Consider the following 21,721-nt stretch of genomic DNA (forward strand, 5'->3'; position numbering starts at 1 on the left):
TAAAAATTAATCTCTTCTAAACCCAGGCTACCATTACTGTTGACAGTTGTTTTTTCAGCACAGACGGAAGCTCAGGGTAATGCCTGACCTCCCACTTCACTGCTGCAACGTTTCACTACCGCGAGGCGCAGGCACAAGTGAGACATGAAGGAGGAGGTGAGAGGAAGAAAATCCCTCACGCAGAATGGCTTTTGCATTTGCAGACCGATTCTTCCAGGCCTCAGCCTCTGCTGCTTGTACTCCACAGCCCAGTCACGCGTTCGCAAGCTTCACCCATTAATATGTCAACTATTTCTCCTGCACAGAGCATTCCCCACGCCAGCGGCTTACTACTGGTGAAGAGCAGTGCTGTTCCACTGCTTCTGCTACCTTACTAAATATTCATGACCCAACGATGCAACATTAAAACAAAATGTGGGCAAACTAATTCCTAGTTGCGCTTCCAGTCTCACTGCACTTTTCTGGAAAGTAAGCGACAACCAATTCACAACAGGAAGATTATTTCGCTTTCTCAGACCACCTGGGAGTTCAGAAGGAAGACCACCAACCATCATTCTTTTTGCAGTATTTAACGGAGTAGCTACGTACAAGCTACATCAAGATCCTTCATCTACATTCAGATGTGAAAATGATCAACACCTTGAATTGGACAATACTTGCCTGCAATTTTTAATTCTTTTATGCGTATATAAAATTTAACCTAGGTCAAAACAGCAGGTACAGGCTCGCTCCCTCTCCTTTGTGTTCCTCTGCTGCCATCCATTTGGACTGCAACAGAGGATTTGGCAAATCCTCGTACTAGTGAGACTGGTGTTGGGCTTTCCCACAGCGCTTGGCCGTGCATTAGATATTCCAGATTATCTTTAACAACAGGTTGTGGGTACAGACACGGCATCAACTGCTTAAGGCACAGCACTGGCAATCAAAGACCTTGTGGGGAAACACGACTCCAGTTCTCCCGTTAAACGTTCCTTCTGGTCTCCACAATATTTCTGAACTGAGCAAGGATAGAATAAATTTTCAAATGTCTTCAGTCAGTTCTACTATATATAGCATTAAAAAAAAATATGTCGGGAGAGGACAGAGCAGAATAAACACTGACGCAGCAGGCAGCTAAAGAGCACACAGCTGTTCGCTCACTGCCCCCGCCTCAGAGGGACTGGGGAGAGAACTGGAAAAAAAGAAAGTAAAACTTGTGGGTTGAGAAGAAGACTGTTTAATAGGACACAAAAAGAAGGGAAAATAATGACGATGATAATAATAATAATAATAATAAATAATGCCAAAAGAATATACCAAATGGAAATGCTCACCACTGGCTGACCGATGCTCAGGCAAGGTCCCGAGCAGCGGCCCCTGGCCGACGTTCCCCCAGTTCATATACTGGGAATGATGCCACACGGCCTGGGACATCCCCCTGGCCAGTCTGGGTTGGCTCCCCCCCAGCTCCCTGAGCCCGCAGCCTGCTCACTGGCGGGGCACTCTGAGACGCTGAAGAGTCCCTGACCACCGCTCAGCAACAGCCAAAACATGGGTCTGTCACCAACACCCTTCCCAGCCTACACCCAAAAGGCAGCGCAGTACAGGCTGCCGGGAGAAAATCAACCCCAGCCGAAACCAAGACAGACACACATGAGGAATCTTTCAGCAGGGTTCCTGTCTGGGCTCTGTGCACACCAGAGCATCCTCCACTGATACCCACCAGCTGCTTCCCCCTGATCACAGCCATGTGCACGTTTTTGAGAGAACCGTCATCATCTTCAAATACTTCCGCTGACCATAAAGCACAGTTCACATGCGTCCACTCGTTCTGGCCAATGTAGAGAAGACGTCCAGCGTCCTGAAGGAGGGAAGGAAACATCCTTTCCAAAAGTTCCACCAGACGCCACAAAGCACAGAACACATCCAGCCTCCTCGCAGCAGCAAAGGCACAGCAGGGCCTCGGCCAGCCGCTGTCCCCGTGGGCGCGTGGCAGATACTCACATTAGCGCTGTCGTCGCCGTACTTCAGGCACAATGCGCACTGCCTGTTGTCTTCCACATCCGGAGGGGGGTTCAGTTCAGGACTATCCTCTCTGCTTCTGTCAGAGCCTGATCATAAAGGGAGACAACGCTGTTTATGCTTGAAAGTCAGGGAGGCAGAAATTCACCCGGAAAGACCGTCAGGAGGAGAACAGGGCAGCAGAGCCCAGCAGCAGCTGGGAGTGTTCAGCTTGTAAGGGAAGGAGCAGCACCCACCAGCCTCTAGGCAGCCCTTGCTCTGGGGGAAAAGGGGCGAGGGAAAACATCCCTCTGGGCCCAAGCTCAGCTCAGAAACAGCCCAGATGTAACAGCCTCTGCATGATTTCAGGCCACAGACATTTCCAAAATTGTCCAGCCACATACAGAACTAACACCGCCCTCTTTACTACCAGGAGGTGTGGAATGAAGCCCTCAGGGTTTGGGACCAATAGTGCCATGATCTGGTTTCTTACTAGAGATAGGTGGTGTAGGAGGATGTAGAGGAGTTGGTGAATCCGGCTCCCCAGGCCCTTTGGGTTTTGGAGCTGGAATGATTTTCTTCATCAGAGGGGGTTGTTCAGTGCGGTTGTTCTCTTCACGCTCCTGCCACTGAGCATAATTATGGTCAAGCGAAGGGGGCAGCACTGCGTTTGGCAACATACCACTGCTGAAACGCAACAAGGAGTCCGTGGTCAGACCCGACTGCACCAGAGTGGCTCGTGCCCTCTCCAGCAGCACTGGGACGCAGGAACACACCTTCCGCTACCTACAGCCCCACACGCCCCCAACAAAGGCCACGACCCATCACTCACATGATAGGGTTTGAGATGTGGCCATCTCTGTGGAGGGTAACGGATGCAGAAGGGCCACAGCGAATGGGGGTGAGGAGGAGAAGGGGGAAGGAAGGACAGGACTGACCGGCCAACGCACATTATACCGAGTTCTAAACAAGGTTTTTGGTTGCTCTGCTTTAGAACAAGGAAGTGTATACAAGACCTGGGAATGGGATTATTGTTTAACTTCTAAAAAAAAAATTAAAAAATAAAAACTAAAAGAAATAAAACCAGAAAACTCAGCCCCACAAACAGGCTCTCTTGATACTTTTTGCTTGGACAGCTTGCAAACCACAGGGTGCCGCAGTCGGACACAGAACAATTACTTACTTGCTTGTTACTTTATTTGGCTCCCAAAATCTGGACTTTTTTACACTGAACCATGGAAAAACACGCTCCATTTGCTGAAGGAAAACAACACTCCATTAGAAATGTTATACAACGTACCCAAAAATTCAAAGACATTCAGCCAAGAACTACTGCAAACGCACAACTAGTAAAATTTCATTAACATCAACAACTCTGACAATGTATTATTTTATTCCTGGAAATACTCGAGCAGTGGTGAACACAACGGCTCGTTGGGTTCCAACAGCAACAAGCCGTGGTACAACACCAAGCAGATTTCAAAATAACTGTAGTCCAGCTCACCCGAATAAAGAAGGACTTGACCATGCTATTGGCCTTCTTAACTTCTGGCTGCCCTCCGTCGGAGTTAATGGCTGCTTGAATTATCTTCACGATATCATCGCTAAAATCCAACTGTAAGAAAGCCGCAAAATTTCACATTAACGGGATTGTCTCTTGTACAGCTACACCATCCACTATATTTTTAAGGCATCAATTGAGCACCCAGATGACTAGAAGACTGACCCAGAGCATTGACTTACAAGCAGAAAAAGAATTTGCCTGTAAAGAATCAAGCAGCCCCGCACATTTGCAAACCAGCTGACAGAGCTGCCGCACCACAACTCCCCCTTCTACCGGGAGCCAACGGCTGACCGGCCGCATCGGCTAAGCCGGCAGCCTCACAAGGGCTGGGCCAAAACCTGGCGACAGTGCGTCTGACCGGCACTTTGCAAGGTGCAGTCTCCCGCAGGATCACAGGCTCTGCAGGGAAAAAAGAGGAAAAGGCAAAGAAAACACCAAGAGAACTGACCCGGTGGAGGTCAGCATTCGGTGTGAAGGACCCCTGCAGAGGTCATCCCTCCGCACAGGGTCGATCTGTTTCCAGGTAACTACCCCCGTGTTACCCAGCCAGGCCTTCAGCTGGAATCTGCAGAGGAAGGACGACCTGTCCTGTCCCCAGCAAGGGGTTTTACACAAGTGCTGCTGCTGGTTAAAGGGCGCCACACACCACCATAAATTACGTGTCTTTGGGCCAACATTAACACGAGTGCCAACCAGAATTATTTTTAGCAGCACGTTAACCTGTTTCCCTGTTCATAAAGAAAAGGCTTAAGCACGCTCAGTTATAAACACCACGGGTCACAAAGCAACTCAGAGGATCTATTATCAGAGCAGAACACTGAAACTTTGACATACCACGGAAGTGTAACCTCCTTGATCCATTTTTCTTTTCACTCCTTCCAGATCCAGCGGTTGCTGCTCCTCCTGTTTACTGACTTCTGTTAGGACAGGAGGATCGGGACCTTCAGGAGAGCTTCTGGAGGGGATGCTCTCTTCCGTCTCGGGATTTAAATCAGGTGGTTTTGCTGCCTGTTAACATCAGCAACGAGACAGAGGAACATTTGCTACTGAAGCATGGCTGCTACTCGTCATATACTCCCATGCACATTTATTGGCCCAGAGATTCTCGCTAATGTGCAAGAAAGGACACTCAGGTTCTGAATTCCTGCCCAAAAGGCAGGGACAAAATGAAAAGATCTTCACCAGTTTCTGCTGCTGAGCTGTAAGGAACACAGCAGAGCAGGCCCATCAGCTATAAGGATCAAACTCATTTTTCAGAAGTCTTATTTCTGAATATGTATTTCAAGGCTAAGGTCCTGTTCTTCTGTCAAAAAAGCACCTTCATGGAGCTAAATCCCCCCATTCCTTGAAGAAGTTTGCCCTACTTTTTCTTTTAGACTCACAAGTCGTATCATAGATACCCACTTCTTTGTTTCCATAGGAATGAATGGATGAACAAAACCAAAAATCACAGCACGTGTTGTTCTAAGCATGGCAAAAACGCAGCAACACCAACGCTTCAGGCCAGGACACGTTAACGGGACGCCAGGCCCGGCTCACCTGTCGGTACCGCAGCAGGTGGCTGGTGGTTCTGGAGTTCAGCAGGGCTGTTAAAACCTGCTTCAAGGAAACCTGCAGCTCCTTCTCCAGTGCCAGACGCCACTCTGCAGGATGCTGCTCCGTGCAGTTAATGCAGGTGTAGGCTACACTCTCAGGCAAGTTAGAGAGTATCTCATACATTTCATCTGGAGACAAAAAAAAATAAACGAAGTCACGATTGGAACTACGTTACTGAAGGGTGGACGTAGGGGAAGAGCCCCTACTCTGCACTTCCTGACTGAAACACTCTTCTCCTAACAAAAGCGCCTGGTGCAACTAACAGAGCGATGCTGCACTTGAGGCCAGTCCTAGGCCTTCAGGGTATCCCTGGTATTAGCACTGGGTCACCTGCGACCGTTGTACAGGTATTCTGGAGGTAGGTCACAGCAGGTGAGGGTGTTAACAAAACGCTCCAGTAGAAAGGTCCAAAACTGGCTTGCTTTGGTCTGCCTGCTGCCCTGCATTCCTCACTACCGAGGAGACAATAGGATCTGCCTTACCAGAAAGGTTTTCACATTTGGAGTGCACCCAGCGGTCGCATTTCCCACACTGCATCATCTTGCTTTCATAGTCGTCATCGTCATAGCATTTGTCACAGAGAGGACAGAAATTTCCTGCAGACAAATGGGATTTTTACCCACAGTGCACACACCTCAAAGGCCAGGTGGTTACTTACTGGTGTGCTAAGAAAGCAGCTCTTGAACCGCCCCCTCGCTGCCACTACAGTTACATCGACTTTTACACCACTGCCAAAAATATAACCTGCCTGGAAGACCACTCTAGAATTCCATTTTTGGGCATCCATCTTTTGGGGGAGGCGAGACTAACAAAATACTCCACTGAATTAGCTTTAATGAGTAAAGCAAAAGGACAAAGATGACCTACAGGCAAGCAGTCAGGTCGAGCAGGCAAGATTTTCTATCTTGACATTCTTTTCCCCCAGAGTGCCCCTTCTAGATTCAAACACGTCATGTACAGCAACCAGTGCGAGAAGGAACGACCATTTTACAATAGGAATTTTGTGGCTTTTAAGTCAGGATTCCTTTAAAATGTCTTTTTGTCAACTGCTAGTGAAACCCTGGGCCAACGGGTGTGTAAGGATTGCTTTATGCAGTGCAGTGTCTAAATCCTGGAAGGCTCAAACTCTGCAGACCATAAACCAGCGGCGATTTCTGTTTGCCACTGTAACCTCTGAGGACCCAGCTCTGCTGCAGAAATGACTACATGGGCCTTCACCTTGACCCTGACAGTGGCTCTCGCTCCTGCCGTGACGAGCCCACCTGCCCCGTGGGCCCTCTGCCCGCTCTACGCTGACTAATCCAAACCCGAGCACCTGAAGAGGCTCCTGCTGGGAAGAATCACAACTTTATGTACCTTTAGCGAAGAGTTTTGCACAATCATGACACAGCGAGAAGTCATGTGACCACTGCGCATCCCAGCCTTTGCCTGGCGTCGTTGATCCACAACTCTTGCAGCGAACACATTTGGTACATATCTGGAAAAGGAACGTGTTTGGCAAGAGTTATTGGCTTTCAGCCAGTGGTTTCTGTGCCGTAGTCCTAACCATACATTTCATAATTTTGAGTATTTAATGACTGCAGAAAGTTTATACAACAGAATGAGGAGTTTCAAATACCAAAATTTTCACTAAAAGATTAAGAGCTCCCTCCCTTTATGGTAAAATGGTGATAACGTGACAAGAAAAAGCATGAAAATAAATCACAGCGTAGTTGTTCTGTCCGTCATATTTACACTGGAGGAAACATCACCCTTCCCTTTGCATAAAGCAACAGCATATATAGTTGTGGCATTTCTTCTGATCTAAAATATGGAGTCTTACTTTAACAGTTCACCAACTCTGAGGGTACTGCAGTAGAAAACACCTAAAGACTATTAGTACCAAATATGCTACAGGGAAATCTTTCGTGCTTGTTTAGAACAAGAAACAGGAAGACACAAAAGAGTGCATTAAGCCAAATTGTCTCTCAACACCAGTATTGACTGGTAAGTCTGTTAACAAAGAAAATGCTTCTGTTCTGAAGAGCTTCTTCCATCGGCTGGGATTACCCTCAGCAGAATTAATACAACTAAAGAAAGGTGTCACCCCTTTAAAATCCTGCTTGTTCAGAACCTCATCAAGGACCCACCTCATTATCGGTTTCCCAATGTACCTTCCAAGGCAACAGGCACCCTTCCCTTAGAAGGCTTCAGAGCAAGTAAACGACAGAGCTCTGGCCCGCGGTGTTACGAACACTCAAGCAGTGAACTGCCCACAAAAGAAATCAAAATCCCTCACCCAAACTTTCTTTTTCTTGGTGGGTTTGGTTGGGTAGTTTGGGCCCAGGCACTCGGGGTGATAGCTGTTTCGGCACTTGTTACACTCCAGCAACTGCTACAAGAACAAGGGGAAGAATCATTGGAACAGAGACCTCCGAGGGGACGCGAAGCCCTGGCCGGTTTGGGGGCAAGAGGACGCGCCGCGAGCGCGCTGTCCCCCGCGCGGGGCGGCGCTGGTGCCGGGGCGCGCAGATGGCGGCAGGGAGCGTGGTGGTGGCAGTACCTTGGTGGCCTGGTGCTGTCTCCCACAGACGTGGCAGAACTTGCAGCGGCGGCAGCACCAGTTCTCCAGCTGGTCCTCCAGGGGCCGCTCGCTCTCCTCCAAGCAGAACTTGTGGAAGGGCTCACAGCAGACCTGACAGTACACAAACTGCAAGGGGGGGAGAGTTTTAGCGACTCAGAAGCTGCACCGCAGTCCCGAACAAGCCCCTGCCCGCTCTGAACTACTTCAAATTCCACTTTACAGCCGACAGAACAAGGGTTTCTACTGGCACAGCTGTGTGCGTACTTCAGGGAGCCCAGAGTCGTGCCCATCTGCCCCAGCTAGGCGTGTGGCAGCACGCGGGTACCCGTTATCTGCCTGTTCTGAGCACTGGCAGAGGCCTACAGGGCGCCCCAGCATCCCCCTCCCGCGCGGGAACACAAGCCACCCACACCGGGGGAAACGCTCAGTGCAGAAGGAAGGGACACACGAAACCAAGAGAGACACCTCTGCCTCCACAGCTCCAGCGGCCGTGTGAAAGCTCCCCCGGTCACACCACAAAAGGGACCGTCCTCGGGGCACGAGCGCCATGGGCGTGCAGCGGGCAGAAGGCTCGTTTGGCCCCTTGAGCAACCTGAGTGAGAAGGGGACAGCGCCGTGCCCCAGCCACCTGCACAGTCCTTGAGCGAACCGATGTCCACGCGCGGGACTGAACCCCCTCTGCCCCAGCACTGCTCACTCATCATGCCCAAGCCTTTTAGAGTGCCAGCATCACCGTCCCAGGACAGCTGCTCTGAGGGTGTTGAGAAAACACCTTTCTATACCCAGAAAATGCATTTAGCACATCTTAAGCCCGAATGCAAGCTCTTTATGCAGCCCCAGAATCTTCCCAGTCACGTTTCAGGAAGGGTTTGCAGCTCTCGGCAGATACAGACGTACCTGGGAAAGTCAACACTGCCTACAGCCCTTTAACGTTATCAGGCAGCCCTTCTTATTTTGGGTTAAGAGAAAGCAAAGCCCCTGCTTGACAGCAGATGAGAGATTCCAAATATGGGGAGATGCGGGTGCTCTCCTAGGCACATTCTTTACATCTAACACAGTTCACCTCCAAGTAAGCACCGCAGAAGTTTCCAAACTGATTTTAAAGATCTTGCGTTTCAGGATCTTGGGACAAATTTTAGCAAGGATGGATTTACAGGTATTATTTTAATTTCTTCGGGATTAAGGTCACAATAGTGTTTATTTATTTACTTCTGTAACAACACGGTGCTCTAACTAAGTATCAACAGCAGAACACAATGCTTTACCTCCACATGTCCACTGCTGGCACAGAGAAAACAGACCACCCTGGGAGTAATAGGTACCGAGGTGACGATGCCTAACCCACCCATCTCCCAAACATTCTCCACTTCACAGTCCTCCTGAAAGTACAAAAGGATACATCACCATGCAGAATAAGGCAAGACAACATCAGTACAAAATGCTCACACTGACTGCGGCTCTACGGAGTCTGTGCCTGCGATTACGTGGGCTCAAACTGAAACCACTGCGACTTCTGCCTCGGTCTACGTTACAGCCTCTACGGAACAGTCACATCTCAGCGCTGTTCCGGCCAAGAGGGCTCAACAACACGCTCGCCTTCCCTCTATGGAAAGCAAGCTTAATGAACGAGACAAAGGTCTTCATGATTGCGCAATTATTACTGAAAGTGAAATTTCAGAAGAATCGTACTTTATTAAAGCTCCATATTCGTATAAAACACTCGTCAGATCTCACTATAATCTCCAGTATCAACACTTATAGATGGACTGAAAAATTATTAGGAAAATATTAATTTTTATTATTTCCACACTGTTGTTCAAAAAAGTACATGATTTATCATTTTAAAATCCCGAATATACCCCAGATGTTGTGAATGACAGGTTACTAACATTTTCCCCAAATCTTGTTGGCTCAAGTTGTGGTAAGGTTTTATAGTTCCATCTTAATGGAATAATTCTTCATAAACCTCAAATTCTTGCTCATCCTCACACATTGACAGTTAAGGTTTTAAAGCTTTAAGTGTCTCTTCATCCAGTACTCTAATTATAAGAAAAAAAAGGCATAACAAGCTTCTAAATATCAACCGAGGGACTTGTCATGAAGGCTCCTATTTGCAGCTCTCTCTGAACGGCACCAGACACCCAAGCTCAGGAGTCACTGCCAGCACTCTCCAGGGACTCTAGTTCCAGTGTCTAGAGCCAGGCAACATTCAAATACTTAAAACATTTTGTCCTCTACCTTGAAATCCACCCGGATTCTGTGGACTCCATCTGTAGGTGGCTTTTGCTTGGAACTGCTTCCGTTAGTCAGAGTGCTGAGCAAATTCAGCGTGCTGCTCTCTGGTTTGCTTATAGGAGGGGGCTTTTCCTGGTCAAGTAAAGGAGCCTGTGTTAATCCCAACCCCAAACGTTAACGCTTACCAGTCATTATATTAAGTGCACAGACAAAACCCCCACACCACCACAGAATTCACGTGTGTGTAGAAGCTGCAAGACAGTAACCATTCCGCAAACCACCACTTAAGAGCGCTCCACACACAATTAACATTTCTAATTCCATTTGCTGCATTTTCCTCTAGTGTCACGTGGTTCTCTCTCATCACAAGGCTGCTTTTGATTTTCCTGCAATGGGGCAGCTCTCTCAGATTTAATTTTTTTTTTTTTTCTCCCCATAAAGGAGTTGTTTCTGAGATGAAGGTAGTTCTATTTTTGGTGGAAAAACCAGCCTCCACCCCACAACACACAAGTCTCAGAGCACAAGTTAACATCTGAACAAACTCTTAGGCATATGCCAGGTACTCTGGTAGCCACACACTGCCACAGAGGAAAACCCAACTTCTTTACGTACAACAAAAAACATATCTGCAAACGGGTTAAATAATACAGTTCTACTTTCTAGACAGACAGAAGTTCCAGGTTCTTGAAATTTACTGACTGTACAAAAAACAGTATTCACCTTTTCTTTTGGTTTCTGTTTCACAGGGAAAGTTGGACGGGGAGCAATTTTTTTCTGTTTGCTTTGTTCTGTGCCTAGGAAGGGGGGAAAGATTATGAGTATTTCAAGTAACTAACAGCCACCTGTAGAGAAGAAATGGAAAAAAAATCAGCTGAGTAACGTGTGATGAATTTTAGACTAGAAGTTTTCCAGCTTCTTCTGTGACTGCACCTCACCAACCACGACTTGAGCAGTCTCCTGGAGGCATGACATGACCAGGAGAGTCTGTTCTGCTAAAAATCGGAAGTGTTCTGGGTGCAAAGCCACAGAAGTCCCAGAGCTGCCTCACTGGCCACTGCTCATGCTGTTCTGTACTACGTGCAAGAGCAGACTACGGTTTAGTAGTAAAAGACTGCATCCTTCTCGTTGTCCATTCAGACTACGAACAGCCGACAGACTTAACAACATTGAAAATACACTTCAAGACTGCCAAGACTATGTGACTGAAAGTCACAATGAAGATGGCCATCTTTCTCCCTGTCTCAACATACACTGTAGTTCGGTAAAAAGGAAGACAGTTCTACGCAAAATTTCCAGAATAATCTGCTGTAACGTCACCAGATCAAAAAGCATTTACGCCTTTTAAAATCTAACAGCTTCTAGCAGCACTAATACTGTTACTTAATGTGACTCAAGCATATTGAGGATAAACAGTCCCATTTACCTATTTCTGGCTGGGGAGTCTGCTTTTTCTTAGGCTCAGAAGTGGCGAGTTTAGGTGCTTCTTTTTTCAAAGGTCCTGAGCTCGGTGGCTGAGAAGGAGGGGGCTGCGCTGGCTGGGACATCTGCTTGCCAGTCTTTCTGGTACCAGAGGCAGGGACCTGTTTGGGCTCCGACACTGGAATGGAGGAATTCCCATCCTCATGCTTTTCCTCAGCGGGCTTACGGGCAGGCTCACTGCTCTTCTTCACGGCATTGTCTTCTCGCGATACCACAGTCTGAGGAGTTTGCTTCTGTCCAGAGTCCAACTGGTTCTTTCCAGAATGGCTTTCTTTCTTTTCATTTGTCTTTGACTTCTTCTCTTTCTTTTTTGCAGCTAGGAAGAAGAAGCAACAATAAAGCAACACAGACAACAGTGTGACGTCAAATGATTTGCTGCATTTTACAGCAAGGAAACAAGACGCTTTGATGCAACAATTCTGTCATTCTGTTGTACAAAAGACAAAACATTACTTGTAAAAATATAGTGTTTTGTCGGTAAAATTAACACGCATGGCTCACATCGCAATCTGTGTTCTTGGGCCTCTATTCTGACAGAGCAGGAGGCAAACCCCTTCTGTAGTAAAGCAGGTTCAGAGCTTAGCTGTGCAAAGGAGAAAGCGGACTGCGTGGCACAGTTCAGGGAGCTGGGGGCAGCCCCCTGAGCGCTGTCACACCCTCCAGAGGCCCAGCCCCGAGAAGGCAGGGGCTGAACTTCAGCCAGATGTCAGAGAGAAGGAGGCTCCAAGAGACTCAGGTGTTCCTGTGTCACTCAAGAGCAGGCAAACCTCTGAGAAATGCTTCTCCTGAGGGGCCAAAGGGAGACTGAGCAGCCGTCAGCAGCAGCCCCCTCCCAACGGCAGGAAAAACACCAACTCCGGTGCTGAAAGACGCAGTGGCCGCTCGGGGCACGGACCTGCCTCTGCTGGCACCTTGCCTGCGATGTTCACCTGGCAGCAGCGGAGCAGTCAGGCTCCTTGTCCACGTTTGGCTGCAGACTAACCTTCTAGAAGCTCAGTGTAGCCACAACGGCAGCAGAAAAAGCAGAACTTAAGAGATGAAAGTGTCCCTCTTGTGCTATGCTCTGGCCAAGTCTTTGGGCCTACCTTTAGCTTGCTTCTGGAGATACGCTTTTGAAGGCATCCACTGGAGGTTCTGACATTTCCTCATTCTACAAAGAAAGAACAGGTTGAGAAATCAGAAGGAAAATGCAGACATTAAGAGGGCAGCCTGTAAATATTCGTTATGAAAAATTGGAAGAAACATTATCAATGCACCTGCTACCTTCCCCCAAGCAGTCTTTCCCCCCACCCCTACCCTGTCTTCTTCAGAGGTATGTATTTTCCTCTGTATTTTCTTTTTAGTTTTGCACACTCTCAACACAATTTTGAGGTCACTAAAACTGCTTATGTAACAACACTGCTTCACTGTAAACCCCCATCAATTCAATTTCTTGAGATTCGAGAAGCATCAAAATACTTCCAGGAGCTCGAAGAAACCACATCGAACTCTCAGCTGTAGGTTTTACATAACCAAACGGAGGCCACCTCAGACAAAAATAGCTACTCTCGGCATGGGATTGGATTCGGTGACCAAGCCTCTTTTTAAGCGTTCAGCTTTATTTCCTATTTCTCTTATGTGCAGCACATGATGTCTTCGAGAAGTTGGGCTAGGCTTCGTTTCTGCCTTCATTCTTGTAGCAGGGCCCGTGGTTTTGAAACCCAGCCCGAGGCCTGGGCAAAGCTGTGAAGAGCGAGACTACTTACAGATTGTAGTCTGCAGAGTGTTTTCACACAGATGAGCACTACCCAGCAATTCTCACAGCTACGCTTTATAAATAGCTTTCATACCACAACAATCTTTATTGGTGCCACTTCAGTTGCTGCCTTTTCAGACAGATTATCTAGTCTGGTAAAATCAATTTAATGCAGCAATTGAAAAAAGCAAAAGGTTCGGGCTAAGTGTTATGTATAAAAAATGAGAGGAAAAATCAAGGAAAAGTGCTACTTCTTCAGGACATCCAGAGACATCTTTGTTGTCTCAAATGTACATACACCAGATAAACATCATCTTGAGAACACAAGCTCTTCCGAAATGCAATTTGGGAGAAGTGCTAAATACTTCTGCATACATTGTCTTCCTTGCAAACACCCACAGTGCCTGATGAAAGCTACTGGTCTCACACCAAACGCTTTCCAGCACTGCGCCAGTTTCATCAAACTGGGGAGGATAAACCAGAAGTGAACCTGAGGCAAAGAGCTCCTAACAGGCTCCCCTCGAACCTCTGCCTTGACTCTGTACCTGTTTGCAATCTCCTGCTGCACTGCAGCCTCAGCCTAGGGCAAACTCCCCCAAAGCCTGTGCTACAGGGCAGGGCCGCTCATCCCTGCCCCGGAGCGCGGGTGCGCTCGCCCCACGCAGCGCAGGGGTTAGCTGAACAGATTCTCACACTTACTTGCAGCACTGCTTCTTTATGTTGCGCCCGCCAAACTTGGGTTTGTCAAGACAGTTAGTACAGACACCACAGTCCTCTGGAACCTGACAGCCCGAGCACTGCCCACAGCGCCGCGAGCGCCGGCCCTTCTTCACTGGCGGCTCTTGCTGTGCCTTGTTTCTGGTAACTGGCTTAATTGGCTTGATCGGTGGAGCCAGAGGTTCAGCCTCTTCTGAGCCAGCTATCGATGACTTATCTACCAAAAAACATTTCTAACGTGAATTCACTGATGTCACAGAATTTTTCGGGAGCATCTAATTCACAGATGGAATTTACTCCATTACGCGTGAGCTCAGTGGCAGAGCCACGCAAAGGCTGTGTGAGTGCGCGCGTACGCACCCCTGCACAGACGTGGACGCATCTGTACGTACACACACCCCTCAGCAGAGCCAAAGTTTAGCGCAGAACGCGTATTTCTGACAATTGCCAGTGGTTAAAAGGATTAATTCTGGCTGAGCAGCACCACATCGGACAGCCTGGAGCTGTCTGACATACTTTCCCTGGCTAATGGCTCATTTGAAGCACTCAAAGAAGCTGACTGCATACGAGTCCGCAGATGAAACCTGAAACTCTTCACTCACCATCATTCCCCATGGAAGACAGTATCTTCTCCCGCTCTTCCCACGGTAAGGCACTCAGAGTGGGCATATCATCAGGAAACACGGCTCGCTTGCGGCCCAGCGCGACAGCGGCTCTCCTGCAAACATGTTTTATTCGTGGGCCTCGGACTGACGTTTCTGATGAGTCGCTCTCTTGTCCCTAGATTTTGGAACGTGAGAACAGACAGCATTCCTAAGAAACAGGTAACAGAAGCTACTAAACAACCTAAAAAGAGTTAAATTATATCTTAGCTTGCACTTTGTACAAATTGGACTAAAAATAAAGACTCTCTGTCCCGGTTATCCAAGAGGATCAACTCAAAAGAAGAGGTTTTACTGATTTGGAATTACATGGCAAGTTTCTGCGTACTGGGAAGCCAACTCGCTGATGAAGGCACGTTTCGAAGGCGCTGCTATCCCAGACTCAGAGTCGGGGGGGATTAGGCTGGCGTTCGGTGCTAACTGATCCAGCTGTGCGAGAGCTTTGTGGCGGCTGGCCTTGAAATGAGGGGTGTTCGTATTACTGAGGCGCTAAAAGAAATGCAGCATTTCCATGCACGTTTTCACCACAGCATTCTGAAGTATCTCCTACTAAAAGAACTCCCCCAAACAGGTAATTGTGAGGGCCCAGGCTCCTTCCACGCCAGGCCAGCTGTACAGAAGCACATGCTTCGTCATTTCAGAGACAAAAACTGAGAGTTTTCTATTTCAAATATGCACTGCTGATTTTCAACACTAGTACCACTATGGAAAGTCACAGTTTAAATAAAAAGGAAGCGCCCTCTGGAAGTGTGTGCCAACTGCCTTTCTAGTAGGTAAAGAGCACCGCAGAAAGGATGGTTTTGGGGTGGGAGCAGGAAGAAAGGAAAGTGGCAGGAAGTAGTCCCCTGGTCAGATGCAAATCCCAACGGTTTTTAATCCTGCCCGTGACAGATCACCCCCGCACAGTTAAAAAGAGGCTGACCCTCTCTTCAGAAGCCAGCTTTGTGCTCGAGAAGGGCCACTGAGACACATCGAGGCCAGGACAGACCTCTGCAGTTTGCTGGCGTCGTGCTTTTAAGAGCGCGTACGACTGCTCCAGACGATCACTTAGCTGAGATTTATTTAGAGCAACCTAATGAGCAGCTACGCCGTGCTGATCTCTAAAAACGCACGCAGCTCCCCCCTGAGCTGACTACACAGCAGCTCCCTCTCCCCCTCAGCTTCTGCCCAGGGCTTCTCGTTTTTGGATCGTTTGCCATCTGTTGCGCTAACAGCTGCTTAGCTCGGCACGTTAATTCTTCACGCTTAGGATACGAAAGCTACTCCTGACTTTCAGCGCAAGTTCAAAGTCAGATGTGCTCTAGTCAAAGAAAAAAAACTTGGAAAAAGGAATACCTGTGCTTTTGGCTGATCCGCTTGTTTGAGGGACTTGCTCTTCTCGATCTTGTACAGCTGGGCTTTTGCCTTTTTCAGAAGACTGGCCACCCTCTTGTCAGTCATCGGCAGTTTGTCTGCTTGAGCCAGCATAGAGCTGATAGAGGAAGCGGAATGTTTAACAGTGCTTGATGAAGGGGCAGAAAGACGCAGGGCTTTTTCCTTCTCCAGAGACGGCACGGCGGGGCTGAGGTCCAGATCCGACTTGTCTAACCCACCTCTGCCTTTCTTGGACGTTTTGGTTTTGATGGCTGCCGTCTCCACCAGCGCAGCGCTGGAAGCATCTGCTGCAGGATCGATCGCTGTTGACTTCTTCCGCCCAGCAGTTTTTTTGGCAGATGACGATGCTGCAATGTCTTCACTGACAATTTTTTCTTTGGGCATTTTACCTACAGGAAACAAAGCAGAGCTGCTCTGAATTTCGGACCCTTTTCTCCTTTTCTCTTTCCGTGACTCCCGTTTGTTCTCCTTCTCTCTCTCTCTGTCTTTCTCTCTGCTCTTGTCCTTCTCCAGGCTTTTGTCAGCGTCTTTATCTTTGGAGAGCTCCTCTGCTGCCCTGTCCTTGTTTCTGCCTCTCTCCGTCTGGGGACTTGATGTGAACCAGGGGAAGAGAGGAGTAGGGCTACCAGACGAGAATGGCTCTGCCGGAGTGCTGGCCTGCTTCCTCGGTCTCTGGCTTCTTTCTGCCGATTCCCCAGACTGCGTGAGGGAATGGGAAGGAAAAGTAAAAGTTGAATTTAAGGCACTAGTGGCAAGAGAACTAACAGAAATGCTAGTTAATGAGGAGGAGACAGAAGACTGCGGGGTGAGAGTCGTCAGGTCAGAGGTACTAAGCCTCCCACTTCTCGTCCTCATGGAGTGCGAGGGAGATCTGGGTTCTGATCGGATGGGGCTGAACACTCTCCTCTTCCGCTTCCGCGAGGATACGCCCGTTGCAGAGGTCCCCGTGGCGGTACGACCGACCGACGAGGGCAGAGTTACGGACTCAAAGATCCTGGAGTGGGCCTCGCTCGGCGTGAACCTGGGTGCCCTCAGCAGCGGACTCCTCTTGTGCATATCAAACCTCGTTCCAGAGTGAAGGGAGAACAGACGCGCCGGAGCGGTCGCACCGGGCGTGGAGAAGCCGGGCGCGAAGCCGACGTCCTCCGGTGTCAGCGGCGGGGGTCTGAAGTTATCAAAGATTGGCTTGCGAATAAGACCCTCTTTGGCATACTTTGCTGATGAGAAGTACTGCGGTTCCGACCGGGAATGCTTCAGGGAGGTCCACCTAAACGTCGGCTCTCGCAGGATCGACTTGCGTTTCTCTTGCATGGGTGCGGCTGAGGTGGGAAGAAAGGGCGAGGCTAACGGTATGGTGGGAGGCATCAGCCACGGGGTATGGTCTGAGATGCTGGAAGCCGGCTGCAGCGGCGGTGGGGGAGTGAGCAAAGGGGGAGGAGGAGAGGAGGAGGCCTGCTGCTGTGGCACACTGGGTAAGGCTGACAGCTTTTTAGCAGTCCTCTGGCCAAAACTTCTTTCCGTTATCGAAAATCTTCTGTTTCTCCGATCACCGTTATTGTTTTCCGGGGACTGAGAAACGGGCAGCGGCGTGTGAACTTCTGGAGTATTGCTTCGCTCCTCGGAAAGCGTCTGCATCTCCTCGGAGGCCTGGGAGTCCGTAGACGTGTCCACGCTGGGGCTACTGGACCGCGAGGAGTCTGAAGACATCTGGGATGAATGCTGAGAAGCGGCGCTGGACTTTTCACTAGAGCCACAAGACGTAGCGCTGAACCTGCTGTTCGGCGTGGACTCTAGCCTGGATATTTTAATAGGAGGATCATAGTCCTCATCCTCGATGAACCGTTTGGGTGTTTTAATAATCCGTGACGAGATAGCGCTCACAACCGGCATGATGAACTGCCGGATATTTTTGAGCTGGGTTCTCCCCTTCCTGCCCTGCAGTTTGGCCGCCTCTTTCTCAATCTTTTTTTGCGCCCCCTTTTTAGCCCTCTGCAAGAGCTGCTTCGCAATCGTGGCATCTGTCCTTTTGGTGGAAGGTATAATCCTAACAGGCTTAATCCTGCGTGGACTCTGTCTGACCGCGGTCTTCTCTTCTTTTGTAAGGGGGGGTGTGCCATCCTTTTCTTTGCGAATCCTTTGGGGTTTCTCCAGCTGCGAGTTGATGACTAAGCTCGAGGAAGTCTTTAAACGTTCAGAGGATGGCGGCCTGCCTCTCCTGCGCACAATCTGAACGCTCTTCCTCCCAATCTGAAGTTTTGCCCCCGGCTTAAATTTAGATTTCAGTGGGGAGAGCTTACTAGTTCTTAGTTTCTTGATTTTAGTTGCTTGCTGAAACGTAGTAGATGGTGACCTTTTGATTTTTTTCAGGCTCTCTTTTTCTTCTTTGCTGCCCTTCTGAATGTCTGACGCATCCTTTACTTGTGACAATTTGAACTTCACGCTCGTAAGTGCTGGAGGTCTTCCTCGTCTTTTTTCCCCGCTCTTCAACTCCTTCTTCTTTACTTTCTCCATGGATGTGGTTTCAGACTTGCTCGAGGGGGAACACACTGACGAGGAGTCTGACAGTACAGCTGAACTTCGGTCAGAACTGCTCCGGGGCCTCCCGCGAGGTTTCCGTGGACTAGATTTAACTGAGAGGGAAGTAGAGAATGCAGAGCACACATTAAATCTCCCCGAGTGCCAGATCAGCATCAGCCAGGTCACACAAGTATTTACTCAGTGTCAGTCACAAGTCGCCAAGGCGTTTCAGTTAATCAACAAGTAAAACCACAGTTTTATCAATGCGTGGAAAGATCACCTTCCCAACAAGCCTCTTCTCCCATGTGAAATATGAATGGGATCTTTGTCTTTCAAACACAAGCTTGCCTCTTCACAACAACTATGTCTGTAATGGCACAAACCCACTATCAACTGAATGTTGAGAAGGAACAATAATTGTTAAGGGCGTGTGCCACCCGTCAAACACATTCAGAGTTGGGTTTTTTTAAGCAGACCACAGCTAGCTGAAAGGAAAAAAAAAAAAAAAATCTTTTTCTACAGTACTATCCGAGGGCCAGGTCAGTAAGGCAAAAACAGGGTACAGGGAGAGGTTGATAGAAGGTTAACTTACTAAAAAAACCTGGTTTTAGCTTTGAAACACAGTTAGCATTTGGTGCTGCACTGGGAGCCATCAAGCAGACGCGCAAGACTTGATTACTCACCTCCAGCAGCGCGTCTCAGCACACACCCACCGACCCCAGCCACTCCAGCTCTGGGTGTGCACAAGAGCACGGCCTTCCTCCCCGGAACGCCCCGTGAGCGCGGCTCTCCATGCAGAACGCGCGGGCAGGGCCAAGCAGAGCTGAGCGCTGCGCGAGCACAGGGCTGCGGTGAGAGCATTTACTGGCGAGGTTCTAAAATCAAAGCTGAACTCATGTGCTGGCAGTCCTGTCACGATTTGATTCTACATCTTGAAAGCTAAGAATGCAACAACTTAGCTACAGCTTAGCCTCAAGTGTTCTGTATTTGTTTTGTTTCGAAGAAAGTGAAGGTTCCGGTTACAGGCAATAATGACTCTACTGAAAGATACTGAAATATTCAAACCAGTTTCTGATGCTTACTGTTAAAATAACTGCCTCTCCAAAGCACTGACATGAAGGTTTCAAATACTGGTTTCATCAGCGTAACTCTTTTACTCAAAGTTTCCTTGTTCTGTAACAAATCAGATGTAAAGAGTCCAAAACTAACCGAGTCAAATCCAAAGACTGGGGTGGCATTTGTGGTGACTGAGATTTGGTGGAGCAAACAGGAGAGGCACAGCAAAACCATCACAAAGGAGAACACGCAGTCAACATCCAATCCACACGTACCTGTGGGGGACCTAGTGGGACTTCGTACTTTGACTTCTTCATCTGAACCGAAACCTAAAAACTGCTCATCCTGCAATGAGAAAACAGATGTAAATTTGAAGACATGGATATTAACGTTAAAATTAACTTCACTGTGACCAAAGTGTGGAAGGACTCTAGAGGATTTTCCCTCCACAAGTAACATCCCGGCATTTGTTCTAGTAAACAATAGCCAAAAAGGAAACACAACTTTTATATAATATATACATATAAAGCCGCTATAATTTACAGCTACGGAACGATCAGAAAGAGTGATGGAGAAACAAAGGACAAGTATATAAGGAAACAAACCCTTAACGCATAAAATCTGCCGCTCATATCAAACCACAAAGGTCTACAAGAGCTGCCCTTCCAATGACCCTAGAGACACACGCCAGCACAAGACGCGTTTCCATCTTTACTCTCCTAGTACAGATGCAGCCTAACTTCCTCCAAACCCATGTGAAAGCCTCTCTGGAGGAGCAGAAGCATCCGAGGTCTGTGATTCGCCTGAGGGCTGGAAAAAGACGGGAGGACTCGTTCCAGTCCCCTCCTGACAGCGTCCCCGAGGGAGGCCCTGCCACCCACTCCTGCAGGGCCAACAGTGGCGCTTACAGCCCCCGGAAGGGAAACGCACGATTTCAGGGCCTCTTTGGACCCTCCAGAGATTGGTCTGCCTTCAGATGAACCCCACCCATCAGCTCCATCACACAACAACCTCCCAGCTGGGCTAGGGAGCAAGCTAAAGCAGACGAAAGCTCCTGATGTGGACACAGGGTCACCCCTATGAGGCAGGCATCACTCACACAGCCTGGGACTGTGGATCCAGGATCACCACAGGCTGGTGAGGCGGCAAAACAAGCTTTCTCTCCCAGGCACCAAAGGTTGTTTCCTCTCCCACGATTCCCAAAGCAGTCACCACCAGAAAAGCATTTCTTGCTAAAGGACCTCAGCCTTTACTAACCGTTACCTTTCAAAGAGTAACAAAACCACTAGCCACATAGGTAACATCATGGAACGTCAAGGACTTGACTCTTGATTATAGTAAACATGGCTTTTGTTATTAGTTTGGGGTTTTTTCACTTCAGCTTTTGTCTGTACGAGATGAAAACCTGTCTTGCACTGCAAAGCTTCTCCCTCTGACAGAGGCATGACGTTAAAGGCACCCCTGTTCACACCAGGAGGTTTTTCAGGGAGTATGCAAAAACATCCATCCTATTCGTCTGCCACCAAAATTTGTGTCACGTTTTTATTTTTATATTGCTCCAGCTTTCCTAGCCCAACTTCACCTGAAGTATTTATGTTTGCCAGTCTTAAGTTTCCTCTGGACTTTGAAAACAGGTGTCACTTGTCACTTGCTTCTTTAACTGCTGGGTGATGCTGCTGCACACTTGAAGGTACCTGTGCTGCTTCTGTAACGGTTTGAGTGTGCACAGAGCTTTGAGAAGAGCAAACCCTACAAGGATGGGACCCTGAAAGTAAAAAGGTGCAAGACTGTGGATGGGAGAAGGTAAGCTGTGTTAAGAAATAACACCATTTCCTGATGTAGCTTAGGCCTGATAAAAGACTTTGTCAAAACAGAGTCTTTTTCCATCTTGTGCTTCCACATGAAATTTCTAATTCATCTATTTACAGGACAGACCACGAAGAAAGTCTCAGCTACCACAGTTTAGTTTTAAAGAAATTAAACCACGCACTGAGACCCGTAGCCAAGTCTACAAGAAAGTTGTGATGTGATCAAAAGCGGCAAGGCTTAGGGCAAATTATTTCTAAAAATTTTCTGTGTGGCATTAAACAGTGCGAACAGAGCAAGTACTCCGAACAGAAGGCCATTCAAGTTTTCAGCACAGATAACATTTTAGTGAGTCAAATGCAACACGTGCGAGCTCAGGCTGCAGTTCACGATCACTGTGAGCGATTATCAGCACAGGCGGCTGGAGAAGGGGACAG

At 48.4% G+C, this 21,721-nt stretch overlaps 1 protein-coding gene across 2 annotated transcripts in view; it reads right to left on the reverse strand.

Annotated features, from left to right (window-relative positions):
* Positions 1–19,823, reverse strand: part of KMT2A (lysine methyltransferase 2A) — a 33,036-nt gene extending 13,213 nt beyond the window's left edge. Inside the window, exons 1-20 of one of the 2 annotated variants that reach the window (XM_026863834.1) lie at positions 19,754–19,823; positions 15,867–18,535; positions 14,472–14,649; positions 13,852–14,086; positions 12,503–12,567; positions 11,362–11,733; positions 10,659–10,732; positions 9,942–10,070; positions 8,969–9,082; positions 7,683–7,829; positions 7,419–7,514; positions 6,497–6,617; positions 5,623–5,736; positions 5,084–5,268; positions 4,379–4,552; positions 3,485–3,595; positions 3,164–3,237; positions 2,474–2,667; positions 1,984–2,090; positions 1,703–1,840 (exon numbers count right to left, since the gene is read on the reverse strand). In XM_026863834.1, coding sequence (XP_026719635.1) covers positions 1,703–1,840; positions 1,984–2,090; positions 2,474–2,667; positions 3,164–3,237; positions 3,485–3,595; positions 4,379–4,552; positions 5,084–5,268; positions 5,623–5,736; positions 6,497–6,617; positions 7,419–7,514; positions 7,683–7,829; positions 8,969–9,082; positions 9,942–10,070; positions 10,659–10,732; positions 11,362–11,733; positions 12,503–12,567; positions 13,852–14,086; positions 14,472–14,649; positions 15,867–18,416 — 5,178 coding nt within the window. In that variant the 5' untranslated portion in view covers positions 18,417–18,535; positions 19,754–19,823. The remainder of the gene's footprint in view (positions 1–1,702; positions 1,841–1,983; positions 2,091–2,473; positions 2,668–3,163; positions 3,238–3,484; positions 3,596–4,378; positions 4,553–5,083; positions 5,269–5,622; positions 5,737–6,496; positions 6,618–7,418; positions 7,515–7,682; positions 7,830–8,968; positions 9,083–9,941; positions 10,071–10,658; positions 10,733–11,361; positions 11,734–12,502; positions 12,568–13,851; positions 14,087–14,471; positions 14,650–15,866; positions 18,536–19,753) is intronic. The other variant, XM_026863835.1, reaches the window with a different exon arrangement.
* Positions 19,824–21,721: the final 1,898 nt, after the last annotated feature.

Source organism: Athene cunicularia, assembly GCF_003259725.1.
Source record: "Athene cunicularia isolate RWA chromosome 24 unlocalized genomic scaffold, athCun1 chr24_part2, whole genome shotgun sequence".
NCBI classification, from domain to species: Eukaryota; Metazoa; Chordata; class Aves; order Strigiformes; family Strigidae; genus Athene; species Athene cunicularia.